We start from the raw sequence: 18,197 nt of genomic DNA on the forward strand, positions 1-18,197 counted from the left end.
CATGTCCACACTCAGGACACGTCCACACTCAGGACACTCGGGACTCGTCCACACTCATTGAATCTGACACAAGAAACAAAGCGACACAACCACAGACAGTGTCATAAACCTGTGTCCTCTGTCCCTCTGAGGTGTGTCCTCTGTCCCTCTGAGATGTGTCCTCTGTCCCTCTGAGATGTGTCCTCTGTCCCTCTGAGGTGTGTCCACACACGTCTCTGTCCACACACGTCTCTGTCCTTCACACGTCTCTGTCCTTCACACGTCTCTGTCCTTCACACGTCTCTGTCCACACGTCTCTGTCCACACACGTCTCTGTCCACACGTCTCTGTCCACACACGTCTCTGTCCACACTCTGCCCGACTCAAACACAAATGGAGCAGCTCATATTTAACTGGACATAAACACACGTGATGTTTGAGACATTTAGACTCGTGTAAAACGCCCGAGTGACATTTAGTTTCCACAAAAATGTTACAATCATTATTTTCAGTATAAAGGTTTGGGCCCCTGGGGGCCCCTGGGGGCCCCTGGGGGCCTCTGGTGTGACTTTAACGTCTTTCTTCTGTAAAACACTTTCAATTTCTCTGTGGACTGACTGTGTAAAATAAACTGACCTGATCATCTGAGCAGTATTTGTACTTCCTCCACTACACGTTTAAAAGTATTTTTCATTGTTGAGTGAGACGTGCTGAAAAGTCTGGGTTTATTTTTTAAAACTTTAATCAAAATATACAAATAAAAACAAGTAGAAAAAAACATAGATTTAATTGTTTCTGTTAAAAATTCAGCTCAAAATCACCACATTTGAAACTTTAAACCTGCACAAAATACTTTTACTTTTTACTCTTTCAGTACATTTTTACTTTATTTTTTCAGGTGATACTTTTACTTTTACTTGCTCCAGTGTCTGTACTTTTACTTGTGTAACACAGTCGAGTTCTTCCTTTTATAAAAGTGTTGGAAAACTCACTGTAAGAAAATATTTTTGTAACTGCAGCTCATTGTCCAGCAGAGGGCGCCATTTTACTCCAGCAAACAAACAGTAGAGTCTGAGATGTTTGTGTCGCGTCGTCCTGACCCCTGAACTCCAGGGGTCAGGGGTCAGCGTGTTCAGCTCCAGGGGTCAGTTCGGTGCTGGACGTTGTACTTTTGGAGCTCGATCTGATCTTTGATTTGGTTGATGAGAATCTGAGAGAGAAGAATCCCCACCAACTGAAAACACACAAAACACAACACACAACACACAATATGAGCCGACAACACAACACACAGGTCTAAACCAGGTCTAAACCAGGACTAAACCAGGTCTAAACCAGGACTAAACCAGGTCTAAACCAGAACTAAACCAGGACTAAACCAGGACTAAACCAGGACTAAACCAGGTCTAAACCAGAACTAAACCAGAACTAAACAAGGACTAAACCAGGTCTAAACCAGGACTAAACCAGGTCTAAGCCAGGACTAAACCAGGACTAAACCAGGACTAAACCAGGACTAAACCAGGTCTAAACCAGAACTAAACCAGGACTAAACCAGGACTAAACCAGGTCTAAACCAGGACTAAACCAGGACTAAACCAGGTCTAAACCAGGACTAAACCAGGACTAAACCAGGACTAAACCAGGTCTAAACCAGGACTAAACCAGGACTAAACCAGGACTAAACCAGGTCTAAACCAGGACTAAACCAGGTCTAAACCAGGACTAAACCAGGACTAAACCAGGTCTAAACCAGGACTAAACCAGGACTAAACCAGGACTAAACCAGGACTAAACCAGGTCTAAACCAGGACTAAACCAGGACTAAACCAGGACTAAACCAGGTCTAAACCAAGACTAAACCAGGACTAAACCAGGACTAAACCAGGACTAAACCAGGTCTAAACCAGGACTAAACCAGGTCTAAACAAGGACTAAACCAGGTCTAAACCAGGACTAAACCAGGTCTAAGCCAGGACTAAACCAGGACTAAACCAGGACTAAACCAGGTCTAAACCAGAACTAAACCAGAACTAAACAAGGACTAAACCAGGACTAAACCAGGACTAAACCAGGTCTAAACCAGGACTAAACCAGGACTAAACCAGGACTAAACCAGGACTAAACCAGGACTAAACCAGGTCTAAACCAGGACTAAACCAGGACTAAACCAGGACTAAACCAGGTCTAAACCAGGACTAAACCAGGACTAAACCAGGACTAAACCAGGTCTAAACCAGGACTAAACCAGGTCTAAACCAGGACTAAACCAGGACTAAACCAGGTCTAAACCAGGACTAAACCAGGACTAAACCAGGACTAAACCAGGACTAAACCAGGTCTAAACCAGGACTAAACCAGGACTAAACCAGGTCTAAACCAGGACTAAACCAGGACTAAACCAGGTCTAAACCAGGACTAAACCAGGACTAAACCAGGACTAAACCAGGACTAAACCAGGTCTAAACCAAGACTAAACCAGGACTAAACCAGGACTAAACCAGGTCTAAACCAGGACTAAACCAGGACTAAACCAGGACTAAACCAGGTCTAAACCAGGTCTAAACAAGGACTAAACCAGGTCTAAACCAGGACTAAACCAGGTCTAAGCCAGGACTAAACCAGGACTAAACCAGGACTAAACCAGGTCTAAACCAGGACTAAACCAGGACTAAACCAGGACTAAACCAGGTCTAAACCAGAACTAAACCAGAACTAAACAAGGACTAAACCAGGTCTAAACCAGGACTAAACCAGGTCTAAGCCAGGACTAAACCAGGACTAAACCAGGACTAAACCAGGACTAAACCAGGTCTAAACCAGAACTAAACCAGGACTAAACCAGGACTAAACCAGGTCTAAACCAGGACTAAACCAGGACTAAACCAGGTCTAAACCAGGACTAAACCAGGACTAAACCAGGACTAAACCAGGTCTAAACCAGGACTAAACCAGGACTAAACCAGGACTAAACCAGGTCTAAACCAGGACTAAACCAGGTCTAAACCAGGACTAAACCAGGACTAAACCAGGACTAAACCAGGACTAAACCAGGTCTAAACCAGGACTAAACCAGGACTAAACCAGGACTAAACCAGGACTAAACCAGGTCTAAACCAAGACTAAACCAGGACTAAACCAGGACTAAACCAGGACTAAACCAGGTCTAAACCAGGACTAAACCAGGTCTAAACAAGGACTAAACCAGGTCTAAACCAGGACTAAACCAGGTCTAAGCCAGGACTAAACCAGGACTAAACCAGGACTAAACCAGGTCTAAACCAGAACTAAACCAGAACTAAACAAGGACTAAACCAGGACTAAACCAGGACTAAACCAGGTCTAAACCAGGACTAAACCAGGTCTAAACCAGGACTAAACCAGGACTAAACCAGGACTAAACCAGGACTAAACCAGGTCTAAACCAGGACTAAACCAGGACTAAACCAGGACTAAACCAGGTCTAAACCAGGACTAAACCAGGTCTAAACCAGGACTAAACCAGGACTAAACCAGGTCTAAACCAGGACTAAACCAGGACTAAACCAGGACTAAACCAGGACTAAACCAGGTCTAAACCAGGACTAAACCAGGACTAAACCAGGTCTAAACCAGGACTAAACCAGGACTAAACCAGGACTAAACCAGGACTAAACCAGGTCTAAACCAAGACTAAACCAGGACTAAACCAGGACTAAACCAGGTCTAAACCAGGACTAAACCAGGTCTAAACAAGGGCTAAACCAGGTCTAAACCAGGACTAAACCAGGTCTAAGCCAGGACTAAACCAGGACTAAACCAGGACTAAACCAGGTCTAAACCAGAACTAAACCAGGACTAAACCAGGACTAAACCAGGACTAAACCAGGTCTAAACCAGAACTAAACCAGAACTAAACAAGGACTAAACCAGGTCTAAACCAGGACTAAACCAGGTCTAAGCCAGGACTAAACCAGGACTAAACCAGGACTAAACCAGGTCTAAACCAGAACTAAACCAGAACTAAACCAGGACTAAACCAGGACTAAACCAGGTCTAAACCAGGACTAAACCAGGACTAAACCAGGACTAAACCAGGTCTAAACCAGGACTAAACCAGGACTAAACCAGGTCTAAACCAGGACTAAACCAGGACTAAACCAGGACTAAACCAGGTCTAAACCAGGACTAAACCAGGTCTAAACCAGGACTAAACCAGGTCTAAACCAGGACTAAACCAGGACTAAACCAGGTCTAAACCAGGACTAAACCAGGACTAAACCAGGACTAAACCAGGACTAAACCAGGACTAAACCAGGTCTAAACCAGGACTAAACCAGGACTAAACCAGGACTAAACCAGGACTAAACCAGGTCTAAACCAAGACTAAACCAGGACTAAACCAGGACTAAACCAGGACTAAACCAGGTCTAAACCAGGACTAAACCAGGTCTAAACAAGGACTAAACCAGGTCTAAACCAGGACTAAACCAGGTCTAAGCCAGGACTAAACCAGGACTAAACCAGGACTAAACCAGGTCTAAACCAGAACTAAACCAGGACTAAACCAGGACTAAACCAGGACTAAACCAGGACTAAACCAGGACTAAACCAGGTCTAAACCAGAACTAAACCAGAACTAAACAAGGACTAAACCAGGTCTAAACCAGGACTAAACCAGGTCTAAGCCAGGACTAAACCAGGACTAAACCAGGACTAAACCAGGTCTAAACCAGAACTAAACCAGAACTAAACCAGGACTAAACCAGGACTAAACCAGGTCTAAACCAGGACTAAACCAGGACTAAACCAGGACTAAACCAGGTCTAAACCAGGACTAAACCAGGACTAAACCAGGACTAAACCAGGTCTAAACCAGGACTAAACCAGGACTAAACCAGGTCTAAACCAGGACTAAACCAGGTCTAAACCAGGACTAAACCAGGACTAAACCAGGTCTAAACCAGGACTAAACCAGGACTAAACCAGGTCTAAACCAAGACTAAACCAGGACTAAACCAGGACTAAACCAGGACTAAACCAGGACTAAACCAGGTCTAAACCAGGACTAAACCAGGTCTAAACAAGGACTAAACCAGGTCTAAGCCAGGACTAAACCAGGACTAAACCAGGACTAAACCAGGTCTAAACCAGAACTAAACCAGGACTAAACCAGGACTAAACCAGGTCTAAACCAGGACTAAACCAGGACTAAACCAGGACTAAACCAGGACTAAACCAGGTCTAAACCAGGACTAAACCAGGACTAAACCAGGACTAAACCAGGTCTAAACCAGGACTAAACCAGGACTAAACCAGGACTAAACCAGGTCTAAACCAGGACTAAACCAGGTCTAAACCAGGACTAAACCAGGACTAAACCAGGACTAAACCAGGTCTAAACCAGGACTAAACTGATCCAGGGATTGATGTTATTTTAGTGGACATTGTGTCTTCTGGAGACGTCCTCAGAGTTTGGACCTTCTGCATTTGTTACGTTAAAAATCAATGAGTGAAGGTTTGTGTTGTTTCCATTTCCATATCAGACCTGTGGGATGGCGAGCCCCAGGGCGACGCCCCCCAGGATGAACATGTTGCCGTGGATCCAGTCGACGAGTTTGTCGATGCAGCCGTTGGTGTGGATGACGTCTCCGGCCTCCAGATAGTCCAGCTCCTGCATGTTCTGACCACACATGGTGTTTATGACGTCCTCAAGAGGGAAACACAACATCAGACGGACAATAAAGTGTTAAACATACAACAAACATACAAAACACACAATAAAACATACAACAAAACATACAACAAACATACAAAACACACAATAAAACATACAACAAAACATACAACAAACATACAAAACACACAATAAAACATACAACAAAACATACAACAAACATACAAAACACACAATAAAACATACAACAAATATACAACAAACATACAAAACACACAATAAAACATACAACAAAACATACAACAAATATACAACAAACATACAACAAACATACAAAACACACAATAAAACATACAACAAACATATGACAAACATACAACAAACATACAAAACACACAATAAAACATGCAACAAACATATGACAAACATACAACAAACATACAACAAACATACAAAACACACAATAAAACATACAACAAACATATGACAAACATACAACAAACATACAACAAACATACAAAACACACAATAAAACATACAACAAAACATACAACAAACATACAAAACACACAATAAAACATACAACAAATATACAACAAACATACAAAACACACAATAAAACATACAACAAATATACAACAAACATACAAAACACACAATAAAACATACAACAAATATACAACAAACATACAAAACACACAATAAAACATACAACAAAACATACAACAAATATACAACAAACATACAACAAACATACAAAACACACAATAAAACATACAACAAACATATGACAAACATACAACAAACATACAAAACACACAATAAAACATACAACAAAACATACAACAAACATACAAAACACACAATAAAACATACAACAAAACATACAACAAACATACAAAACACACAATAAAACATACAACAAAACATACAACAAATATACAACAAACATACAACAAACATACAAAACACACAATAAAACATACAACAAACATATGACAAACATACAACAAACATACAAAACACACAATAAAACATGCAACAAACATATGACAAACATACAACAAACATACAACAAACATACAAAACACACAATAAAACATACAACAAACATATGACAAACATACAACAAAACATACAACAAATATACAACAAACATACAACAAACATACGACAAACACACAACAAACACACAACAAACATGATTCTAAATGTCTTCACATCATTAAAGTGGCTCCAGTTTGTCCAGTTTTTCTCCTCATTTCTGAGACAATCATCACATCTTGGATTAAAAGATTTTCTCCTCCTCTCCTCCCTCTCTCATCCTCTCCTCCTCCTCCCCCCTCTCACTCCTTGGCTCTCTCCCTCTCTCCTCCTCTCCTCACCCCATGGCTCTCACCTCCTCTCTTTGTGTCTTCCTCTTCTCTTTATCTTCTCCTCTCTCCCCCTCTCCCTCCCTCGCTTCTCCTCTCTCTGTCCTCCTCTCCTCTCTTTGTTTCCTCCTCTCTCTGTTTCCTCCTCTCTCCTCCTCTCTCCTCCTCCCTCCCTCCCCCTCTCCTCTCTTTGTTTCCTCCTCTCTCCTCCTCCTCTCTCCTCCTCCTCTCTCTGTTTCCTCCTCTCTCCTCCTCCCTCCCCCTCTCCTCTCTTTGTTTCCCCCTCTCTCCTCCTCCTCTCTCCCTCCTCCTCCCTCCCCCTCTCCTCTCTTTGTTTCCCCCTCTCTCCTCCTCCTCTCTCCCTCCTCCTCCCTCCCCCTCCCTCTTGCTTCTCCTCTCTCTCCTCCTCTCTCCGTCCTCCTCTCCTCTCTTTGTTTCCTCCTCTCTCCTCCTCCCTCCCTCCCTCCCTCCCCCTCTCCTTTCTTTGTTTCCTCCTCTCTCCTCCTCCCTCCCTCCCTCCCTCCCCCTCTCCTCTCTTTGTTTCCTCCTCCCTCCCTCCCCCTCTCCTCTCTTTGTTTCCCCCTCTCTCCTCCTCCTCCCTCCTCCTCCTCCCTCCCCCTCCCTCTTGCTTCTCCTCTCTCTCCTCCTCTCTCTGTCCTCCTCTCCTCTCTGTTTCCTCCTCTCTCCTCCTCCTCTCTCTCCTCCTCCTCCCTCCTCCTCCTCCCTCCCCCTCTCCTCTCTTTGTTTCCCCCTCCCTCCCCCTCTCCTCTCCCTCTTCCTGTCTGAGTGCAGATCACTGTTTATCTAGTTTTACGTCGCCATCTTGTGGCGTCAAAGTGAATCACTGTTTAAATAAAATAAAACCCATCCTGAGGAAACGGAGGAAGAGTCGATCTGCAGGACAGACACCAGTTTGGCCACATTTAAGTTAAAGTTCCACAATGAAACTTTTTTTGAAGGAGGCTGCACCACCGTCTCCGTAGAGATGTTAAAGCTTTACCTACAGCAATAACATTAAACTTATCTATCGCCATGGAGACGAGCAGGCGTCAGCAACAGGTTAGATCTTAAATGTGTTTAAAGCCATACTGTGGAAAATTTCACAGGCCTAAACCTTAAAGCGGACCTATTTACACATTTTAAATCACAATATTCATCTAAAACCGCTTAAACAAATGAAACACTCCAGCTGATTTCAAGTTCGTCGTCACAATAAAGACTCGTGTAGCTGTGGCGCCCCCTATGGACAGATGCACATCGCACTAGAGCAGCTGCGTCGCGTCGACAACGAGGGTAAAATCGACAAAATGGCGTCTTGAAAATAGTGGATTAAAGATTAAACTCAAACATGAATCGGTCCAGATACAAACTTCAGAGGCTCAAAGAGAAGAAACGACCAGAACATGGACAAACATCTGAACAGAACATGGAGAAACATCTGAACAGAACATGGAGAAACATCTGAACAGAAAATGGACAAACATCTGAACAGAACATGGAGAAACATCTGAACAGAACATGGACAAACATCTGAACAGAACATGGAGAAACATCTGAACAGAACATGGACAAACATCTGAACAGAACATGGACAAACATCTGAACAGAACATGAACAAACATCTGAACAGAACATGGACAAACATCTGAACAGAACATGGACAAACATCTGAACAGAACATGGAGAAACATCTGAACAGAACATGGACAAACATCTGAACAGAACATGGAGAAACATCTGAACAGAACATGGACAAACATCTGAACAGTTTGGAGAACACGTCTGATTTAACTGATTTTACTGTGGTACCTTCTCTTTGGTGAGGAGGCAGCAGGAGAACGGCACAGAGCAGCGTTCTCGACTGGGGTTGTCGTCTCTACAGTTGAAGTACATGTTCTTGGACCAGTCTGTGTAGGCCACGCCCCCACAGCAGCCGAACTGCAACGAAAACGGTTTAAAACAAGACGCAGACCTGCTAAAAATGAGCTAAATGATCGATTAATGAAACGACGAGGGATAAAACGTTAACTGTGTCTGGAGTGCGGGGGTTAGCACGTTAGCTCTGGTCTGTGGTGACGTGCTCGGTGTGGGGTTCGCGCTCACCTCTCTCTGCCCAAAGTCGATGAGGTTCTGCAGGTCGATGTCGTCCCTGTAGTGGGTGATGGCTTTATTGATCATCTCTGTCACTTTGTCTCGAGCCTAAAACGATCAAATCCAAACAGAAAAGGTGATCAAAACAGAAAAAAACGTGATAAAAACAGAAAAAATGTGATATAAACAGAAAAAACATGATCAAAACAGAAAAAAACATGATCGAAACAGAAAAAAAACATGATCAAAACAGAAAAAATGTGATATAAACAGAAAAAACATGATCAAAACAGAAAAAAAACATGATCAAAACAGAAAAAAACATGATAAAAACAAAAAAAACATGATCGAAACAGAAAAAAACATGATCGAAACAGAAAAAAAACATGATCAAAACAGAAAAAAACATGATCAAAACAGAAAAAAACATGATCAAAACAGAAAAAACGTGATCGAAACAGAAAAAAACATGATCAAAACAAAAAAAAACGTGATCGAAACAGAAAAAAACATGATCAAAACAGAAAAAAAACATGATCGAAACAGAAAAAACTTGATCGAAACAGAAAAAAACATGAACTCTTAACTTCTGTGTCCTTCATAAAACATGTTTTTTTTCTCCTTATATATAAACATAAAGTTGACCTTATCAGAGAAGATGAAGCCCAGGATTCCGGCCGTGAGCTGGAGCAGGAAAATGACGGTCAGACAAATACAGAACTGAAAAGAAAAGAAACAAGACGAGTTAATACAAGCAACAGGGAGCGGGCGCCTAGCAACGCTGTCAATCAAACCTGTTGCTAACGCTAACAGGAGCGACCTCGGGGACAGAAGGACCTGATTTGTCTGTTATTAATGTTCATATCTTGATTTACAGACACAATAGTGAAATAAAAACCCCAGGATCATGTAGAGGGTTAATACGAACATTTAAGAGCAGAATGACCAAAGTGCGCCCATGATCACTTCCTGTTTGGAACGCGTCGGCTAGCGGGTCAGCGATGTCCATTTATATACAAAACCAGACCTTTGACAAAAACGATGAGTCTGTGGAGCTGGAAACACATCAACCTCCAGATCCATGGACAAACGTTCTACCAACTGAGCCACCGTCGCACAAAGCAGCGACACAGTTTGTTCGTGTGTGTGTATATGTGTGTAGGGGTGTGTGTGAGTGTGTGTATATGGGTGTGTGGGGGGGGGTGTGTATGTGTGTGTGTATATATATGTGTGTGTATATATATGTGTGTGTGTGTATATATGTGTGTGTGTATATATATGTGTGTGTATATATATGTGTGTGTGTGTATATATGTGTGTGTGTATATATATGTGTGTGTGTATATATGTGTGTATGTGTGTGTGTATGTATGTGTGTAGGGGTGTGTGTGTGTGTATATATGTGTAGGTGTGTGTATATGGGGGTGTGTATGTGTGTGTGTATATATATGTGTGTGGGGGGGTGTGTGTGTGTGTATATATGTGTGTCTGTGTGTGTGTCTGTGTGTGTGTGTCTCACTGTTTGCAGGAGGCAGATGTTCTCCCTGAGGGACCCCACACATCCACAGAACGTGATGAAGAACATCAGCACCCCCACCACCATCAGCATCACCGCAGGGTCCACCGCCAAGCACGCCAACGCCGCCTCTGCACGAGGAGGAGGAGGGAGGAGGAGGAGGGATGAGGAGGAGGAGCGAGGGATGAGGAGGAGGGATGAGGAGGGATGAGGAGGAGGGATGAGGAGGACGGAGGAGTGAGGGATGAAGACCTGGTTTAGTCCTGGTTTAGTTCTGGTTTAGTCCTGGTTTAGACCTGGTTTAGTCCTGGTTTAGACCTGGTTTAGTCCTGGTTTAGTCCTGGTTTAGTCCTGGTTTAGTCCTGGTTTAGTCCTGGTTTAGACCTGGTTTAGTCCTGGTTTAGTCCTGGTTTAGTCCTGGTTTAGACCTGGTTTAGTCCTGGTTTAGTTCTAGTCGTTCTATCTTTGAAACATAAACTGCTTCACTCCTCACTGCTCCAGCAGATGGCGCCACTGAGACAAACTGAAGGCTCAGATTAAAACAGCTCAAAATAACACAACAAACAAACAAACAAACACAAACTAAATAACACAACAAACACAAACTGAATCTGTGGAACATATTTTGTTTTGAATAATGTTTGTGTTTTGATAAATCACCTGTGTGTTTCATCATCCGAGCGTAAACTCCGATCGCCACCATCAGCAGAGAAATGACCTGAAACAGTTTAACACCTTTATTTATTTATTTATTTATTTATTTATTTATTTATTTATTTATTTATTTATTATATCATCAGGGTCAGAATAAATAAAACAGTCAAAAATAAAAGAGTCAAATATAAAAGAGTTTATCTCCATGACGACAGGCCTGTTTGTCTGAGCTGGATTCAACAGAAGCTCTGAGTAAAAACAAGATCATGACTCAGACCTCACCCTGACCTCACCCTGACCCCACCCTGACCCCACACTGACCTCACGCTGACCTCACCCTGACCCCACGCTGACCTCACACTGACCTCACCCTGACCTCACACTGACCTCACCCTGACCTCACGCTGACCTCACCCTGACCCCACACTGACCTCACGCTGACCCCACGCTGACCTCACCCTGACCTCACCCTGACCTCACACAGCTGCGTTTGTGGAGTGGTCACTGTTCACACATGGGCGTGGCTACATCTGGAGGTATGTCTCTGTCCCGGTGTTTTTTGTCCCGCTCCAGGTGAGTCACGTCCTTCCCACGCCCGTCCAAACAGATCAGGTGTCCTCCGCAGAGAAAGCCCCTATTCACCCGCTCACGTCCCAGAATGCAACTCCCCCAGGGCCGGACGCGGCACAGTCTGGGCCCGGGGACAAAAACATCTCAGGGGGCCCCACAATACAGACTCTGTGAGGGGCCCCTACCTGCACTTTACCCCCACAGTGTGACGCCTCGAATTCAACCAAAAAAAAGCTTAAATGTGCGACTGAAAAAGAAAATTAAAACACTTTTTGAATAGTCCTAAACAGGGTTCCCACACTTTGCAAGAAACCTTTTCCCAGAAATTTCCCAGGACTTTTCCAGGACTTTCCCAGGACTTTCCCAGGACTTTCCTAAGACTTTTCCCAGACTTGCCCAGAACTTTTCCCAGACTTTCCCAAAACTTTTCCAGGACTTTCTCAGGACTTTCCCAGGACTTTCCCAAGACTTTTCCCGGACTTTACCAGAACTTTCCCAGGACTTTCCCAAGACTTTTCCCAGACTTTCCCAGGACTTTCCCAAGACTTTTCCCGGATTTGCTCAGAACATTTCCCAGACTTTCCCAGAACTTCTCCAGGACTTTCTCAGGACTTTCTCAGGACTTTCCCGGGACTTTCCCAGATCTTTTCCCGGACTTTCCCAGAACTTTTCCCAGACTTTCCCAGCACTTTTCCAGGACTTTCTCAGGACTTTCCCAGGACTTTCCTAGGACTTTCCCAGGACTTTCCCAGATCTTTTCCCAGACTTTCCCAGAACATTTCCCAGCACTTTTCCAGGACTTTCCCAGGACTTTCCTAAGACTTTTCCCGGACTTGCCCAGAACTTTTCCCAGACTTTCCCAAAACTTTTCCAGGACTTTCTCAGGACTTTCCCAAGACTTTTCCCGGACTTTACCAGAACTTTCCCAGGACTTTCCCAAGACTTTTCCCAGACTTTCCCAGGACTTTCCCAAGACTTTTCCCGGATTTGCTCAGAACATTTCCCAGACTTTCCCAGAACTTCTCCAGGACTTTCTCAGGACTTTCTCAGGACTTTCCCGGGACTTTCCCAAGACTTCTCCCGGACTTTCCCAGATCTTTTCCCGGACTTTCCCAGAACTTTTCCCAGACTTTCCCAGCACTTTTCCAGGACTTTCTCAGGACTTTCCCAGGACTTTCCCAGGACTTTCCCAGATCTTTTCCCAGACTTTCCCAGAACATTTCCCAGCACTTTTCCAGGACTTTCTCAGGACTTTTCCAGGACTTTCCATGACGTTTGTGCACAGTGACCCAAACACTCATCATCTCCATGTATTTTCATATAGAATCGCTTTGCATTGTGGGACGTTTGCCTTGTATATTCACACAAAAATCACCAAAGACGTCGTCGTGCTAGCTAGCGCACTGTCTCAATGCTAACAGAAGGCAGTTACTTGTCAGATCTGTGGAGAAGCGAGCTCACATACAGTGTTTTTTCAAGATATTTTTGACTCATAAAACTCATAATAATTCAAATAAATGGTAGATCGTTTGGTTTAATGTCATACTGTGGAACTTTTCAGGCAAAGCAGTGTCAGAATTCTCCATGGAGACGAACAGGAAGCACAGCCAATCACAGGACGTATCAGATAAATTTATATTTTTTCACGTTTTTAGTTTTTTCTTATTTGAGGTGGAAAAGGAGGGAGGAGTTTTTCAAATCAAAAACCTTTTCAGACCTGAATGACACACGATATTTACACAAGTCTGGAGTTTCCGCACTGAGAGAACGGGCCCTGAAGGCATCACTCCTGCACATTCCACTGAGAAGACTCAAGTTTAGACACAACCTCAACACAACATGAAAACAAGGACTAAACCAGGACTAAAACAGGACTAAAACAGGACTAAACCAGGACTAAAACAGGACTAAACCAGGTCTAAACCAGGACTAAAACAGGTCTAAACCAGGTCTAAACCAGGACTAAAACAGGTCTAAACCAGGACTAAACCAGGACTAAACCAGGTCTAAACCAGGACTAAAACAGGTCTAAACCAGGACTAAAACAGGACTAAACCAGGTCTAAACCAGGACTAAAACAGGTCTAAACCAGGACTAAACCAGGACTAAACCAGGTCTAAACCAGGTCTAAACCAGGACTAAACCAGGACTAAACCGAGACTAAACCAGGTCTAAACCAGGACTAAACCAGGACTAAACCAGGTCTAAACCAGGACTAAACCGAGACTAAACCAGGTCTAAACCAGGACTAAACCAGGACTAACCCAGGACTAAACCAGGTCTAAACCAGGACTAAACCAGGACTAACCCAGGACTAAACCAGGTCTAAACCAGGACTAAACCAGGACTAAACCAGGACTAAACCTGGACTAAACCAGGACTAAACCAAGTCACACATATAACACATATGAAAGTAACACATTTAATCCCAGTACATCGTCTAATAAAGAGTTTTTATTTTCATCGCGGTATCAGTATCGGTATCAAGTATCGAGTCTTTCAGTATCAAACTACAGTTTGGTGACAGCTCTGGGTCTGAACACTCTTTATATTTAACTTTTATCTTGCCTTGTTTTTTCTTTTTTTAAATTCCGTTGAAGTTTATATTTTGACTTCCTGGTTGAGCAGATTTGACACTGAATTCTATTTGTGTTTCCTTCTGTAAATCTATAAATGTTTAAATCTGTAAATAAATAAATAAATCACATGAACAAGAAGCAAAATGTGTCTAAATGATACAACAGTTAAGATTCATCTGTGTCTCCTTCACTCGTCCTGATCCACAGTAAAAACAAACACTAAAATCAAACTCTGTGTTTTATCTGAACTTTAAACTGTTCAGTGTCGATGGAGCAGAGGATTCTGGGAGCTCAGATACTTCCTGGATTTTTTCTACTTCTCTTTTCTAAACTTTTTTCCACAAACTTTCCCTTCACTGATGCAAAAGTGTAATAAATATTTAACACAGGTTTAGACCTGGTTTAGTCCTGGTTTAGTCCTGGTTTAGTCCTGGTTTAGACCTGGTTTAGTCCTGGTTTAGTCCTGGTTTAGTCCTGGGTTAGTCCTGGTTTAGTCCTGGTTTAGACCTGGTAAACTCAGTGAAACGCCACAAAAGCAGAAATCAGTTTAACGCCTCAGATCATGTGACCTCGGGGGGCGGAGCCAACCGTGATCTGGACCTCGAGCCGTTTTATCCGATAATCTGAGCTAAACCCACGGAGCGACTCAACTGGGGAAATATCTCACTTTTTTCAGACAAGTCGATATTAACACAGTCGTCCCTCGTGTTTCATAAACGTTGGATCAGTGTGACTCTGAAGTGCTGTACGTTTGAAATGTGTTTTCTCCTTGACAAAAACCCACAATGAAAACGTCGATGAAACGTTCTGCACCGACAAAGACGAAGGTTTGAACTTTGAGAGAGTTTAAACGAGAGAGAAATGTGAGAAAATGTTAATGTTAAAGTGTATAAAGTGTGTGGTGAGGAAAAAGAAAGAAAGAAAGAAAGAAAGAGAAAAAGAGAAAAAAGAAAAAAAGAAAGAAAAAAGAAAGAAAAAGAAAGAAAAAGAAAAAAGAAAGAAAGAAAAAAGACAGAAAAACAAAGAAAAAGAAAGAAAAAAAAAGAAAGAAAAAGAAAGAAAAAAGAAAGAAAGAAAAAAGAAAGAAAGAAAGAGAAAAAAGAAAGAGAAAAAAGAAAGAAAAAGAAAGCAGAAAAAGAAAGAAAGAAAGCAAAAAAATAAATAAAGAAAAAAGAAAGACAGAAAAAGAAAGAGAAAAAGAAAGAAAATGAAAAAGAAGAAAGAAAGAGAAAAAGGAAGAAGAAAGAAGAAGTAAGAGTGTGTAAAGTGTATAACGTGTGTGGTATTTAAAATGATTCATATTTTTCTCGACAGGATCAAAATAAATCAGTTTCTTCATTTTTCTTCTGAATTTTATTTTTGTTTTACTCAAAGTTGAAGCTCGAACTGGAAACTTTATTCAGGAAGTTTCCACGAACACGATAAAAATACTCCCTCAAATCAGACGAAAAGTACTTTTACTTTTCAGTCCTGTTCATAAATGTAGTGGAGAAAGTACAGATACTGCTCTCAAATGTACTCGAGTAAAAGTAAAAAGTACACACTGTAAAATGTACTTAAGTACAGCACAGATACATGAATATTCTACTGAAGTATGTTCAGTTTGTCTCCCTCCTCCTCAGATCTTCTTAGTCCTGGTTTAGTCCTGGTTTAGTCCTGGGTTAGACCTGGGTTAGTCCCGATTTAGTCCTGGCTTAGACCTGGTTTAGTCCTGGTTTAGTCCTGGTTTCGACCTGGTTTAGACCTGGTTTAGTCCTGGTTTAGACCTGGTTTAGACCTGGTTTAGTCCTGGGTTAGTCCTGGTTTAGTCCCGGTTTAGTCCCGGTTTAGTCCCGGTTTAGACCCGGTTTAGTCCCTGTTTAGTCCCGGTTTAGTCCCGGTTTAGTCCCGGTTTAGTCCTGGGTTAGTCCTGGTTTAGTCCCGGTTTAGTCCCGGTTTAGTCCCGGTTTAGACCCGGTTTAGTCCTGGGTTAGTCCTGGTTTAGTCCCGGTTTAGTCCCGGTTTAGTCCCGGTTTAGACCCGGTTTAGTCCCAGTTTAGTCCTGGTTTGGTCCCGGTTTAGACCTGGTTTAGACCCGGTTTAGTCCTGGTTTAGTCCTGGTTTAGTCCTGGTTTAGTCCTGGTTTAGACCTGGTTTAGTCCTGGTTTAGTCCCAGTTTAGTCCTTGTTTAGTCCCGGTTTAGTCCCGGTTTAGTCCTGGGTTAGACCTGGTTGTTGCAGGTGCAGGGCCTGACCACAGGGGGCGCTGTCAGACACTTCTCCATCTGTTTATTTCTGTTTCTCTGTTGATTTTCTCACTTTTTCTTTGTTAAATCATTTCTATATCTAATCTATTTCAAAAATACTAGAACTGTCCACCACCTGCTCGTCTCCATGGAGATGATGTTTCTTTACTCAAAATGTTCCACAGTATGACATTAAACTCCAAACAAAGGACAAACTTACCATTTATATTATATTTTCCCGCAATAAAAACAAACTTTAACTGAATAAATGTGAAATAGCCGAGTTTTATTCCACACAACAGGAAAAAGAGAAACATCAGACAGAACATCCACCTGAAAAGTTCCGCACTGTGCCTTTAAGAGTTATGATATAGACTCATTTTACTGTTTCTATGTCACAGATTTTCACACAGGCAGAGCGGGGACTTTCCTGAACGACCTGGTTTTGTTTCACTTCTCACATTTCCAGGTTAAACTTTAAACTTTACGCAAATAAACGCGGGGTTTGAACTTTAACAAACAGCTCCGCGCGCGCAGCTCCAGCCAAACAACAACAACAACAACAACAACAACAACAACGGGATTTGGGCACGTTTACGCACGAGCTCTGCGGCTTTCAGGTCCCGTGAGGAGGTTTGAGGAGGTTTGAGGAGGTCTGCACTCACCCAGAACAGAAAGTTGAACAGGAAAAGCAGGTATTTGACCACGGGGCTGACGAAGGTGAAGTCCTCCCCGCGTCCAGGTGCAGCTCTGCGTCCCCCACTCATTTTTTTTTTTTTTTTTTTTTGCGTAATTTGCGTAACTTTTCTCCACGTTATAAGTTTGGCACGAGGTTTATCCGAAGCCCCGGTGTCATTCTGGCTCTCCGTGGACCTCCGTGGACCTCCGTGGACCTCCTCCGTGCCTCTGTGGAGCTGTCCCGGGAGGAGCGCGCGGTGCCGGGGTGGGTGGAGGGGGCGGTGCGCGTTTGGAGAGGTGTTCCCCGTGCGCGCTGCGTCACGTGGCACTAGGCGGGTTTTTTTTTTTTTTTTTTTTTTTACAACATTATCAAACACAGACACTGATGAGAAGAACAGTTTGAACATGGATTTATTTGTAGAAAGTTTAATAACTGAATTAAAAAACGTATCTGTGACGTAATCTGATGCATTGGCCAATCAGAGGACAGTATTCTGAACGTGCGTAAAAACATGATATGATTCAAACTTTATGCTTTATTTTTGTGAGTTAGAACTGGATGTTATTAGTTTTACTGTCATATTAAAGTTTTTCCAAATGCAGGTGCGTTTAATGCTCAAAATGTGAGACTTTAAACGGCCCATTTTACTTTAAAGGGCCCGTGTTATTCTGTTTTCTGATCTTTTCTAATGTTGTTTCTTCATCACACACAGACCTGGAGTTGTGTTTTGTTTCATTCACACATGTTTAACGCACAAACCCCGAGTTCTCTCAAATGGAAAACACTCTGTTCCACCTTGTGATGTCATCATGTGGTGAGACAGGAAGTGCTCCACTGTGTTTTAAAATTCCATACACCTTCACGGGAATCATGTCT

General features: G+C 42.7%; 1 protein-coding gene across 1 annotated transcript; it reads right to left on the reverse strand.

Moving 5' to 3' along the window:
- Positions 1-721: 721 nt before the first annotated feature.
- On the reverse strand, positions 722-17,569 carry tspan33a (tetraspanin 33a). The gene is made up of 8 exons (XM_033976110.2): positions 17,308-17,569; positions 11,276-11,333; positions 10,619-10,746; positions 9,745-9,819; positions 9,112-9,207; positions 8,818-8,946; positions 5,507-5,668; positions 722-1,213 (listed from the first exon to the last, which is right to left on the reverse strand). Exons 1-8 carry the CDS (start codon positions 17,407-17,409, stop codon positions 1,112-1,114), a joined length of 852 nt encoding a protein of 283 aa, XP_033832001.1. The 5' UTR covers positions 17,410-17,569; the 3' UTR covers positions 722-1,111.
- Between the last annotated feature and the right edge of the window lie 628 nt (positions 17,570-18,197).

This window comes from Periophthalmus magnuspinnatus, chromosome 12 (genome assembly GCF_009829125.3).
Source record: "Periophthalmus magnuspinnatus isolate fPerMag1 chromosome 12, fPerMag1.2.pri, whole genome shotgun sequence".
NCBI lineage: Eukaryota > Metazoa > Chordata > Actinopteri > Gobiiformes > Gobiidae > Periophthalmus > Periophthalmus magnuspinnatus.

What these genes read in the sequence shown, in the direction of transcription:
- tspan33a (XM_033976110.2), bottom strand. Translation starts at nt 17,409, where the DNA reads ATGAGTGGGGGACGCAGAGCTGCACCTGGACGCGGGGAGGACTTCACC. An exon ending in ACATCTGCCTCCTGCAAACA is followed by an intron (nt 9,820 to 10,618) that starts GTGAGACACACA and finishes TTTTCTTTTCAG; the next exon opens with TTCTGTATTTGTCTGACCGT. An exon ending in TCGACTTTGGGCAGAGAGAG is followed by an intron (nt 8,947 to 9,111) that starts GTGAGCGCGAAC and finishes TTTTCGTTGCAG; the next exon opens with TTCGGCTGCTGTGGGGGCGT.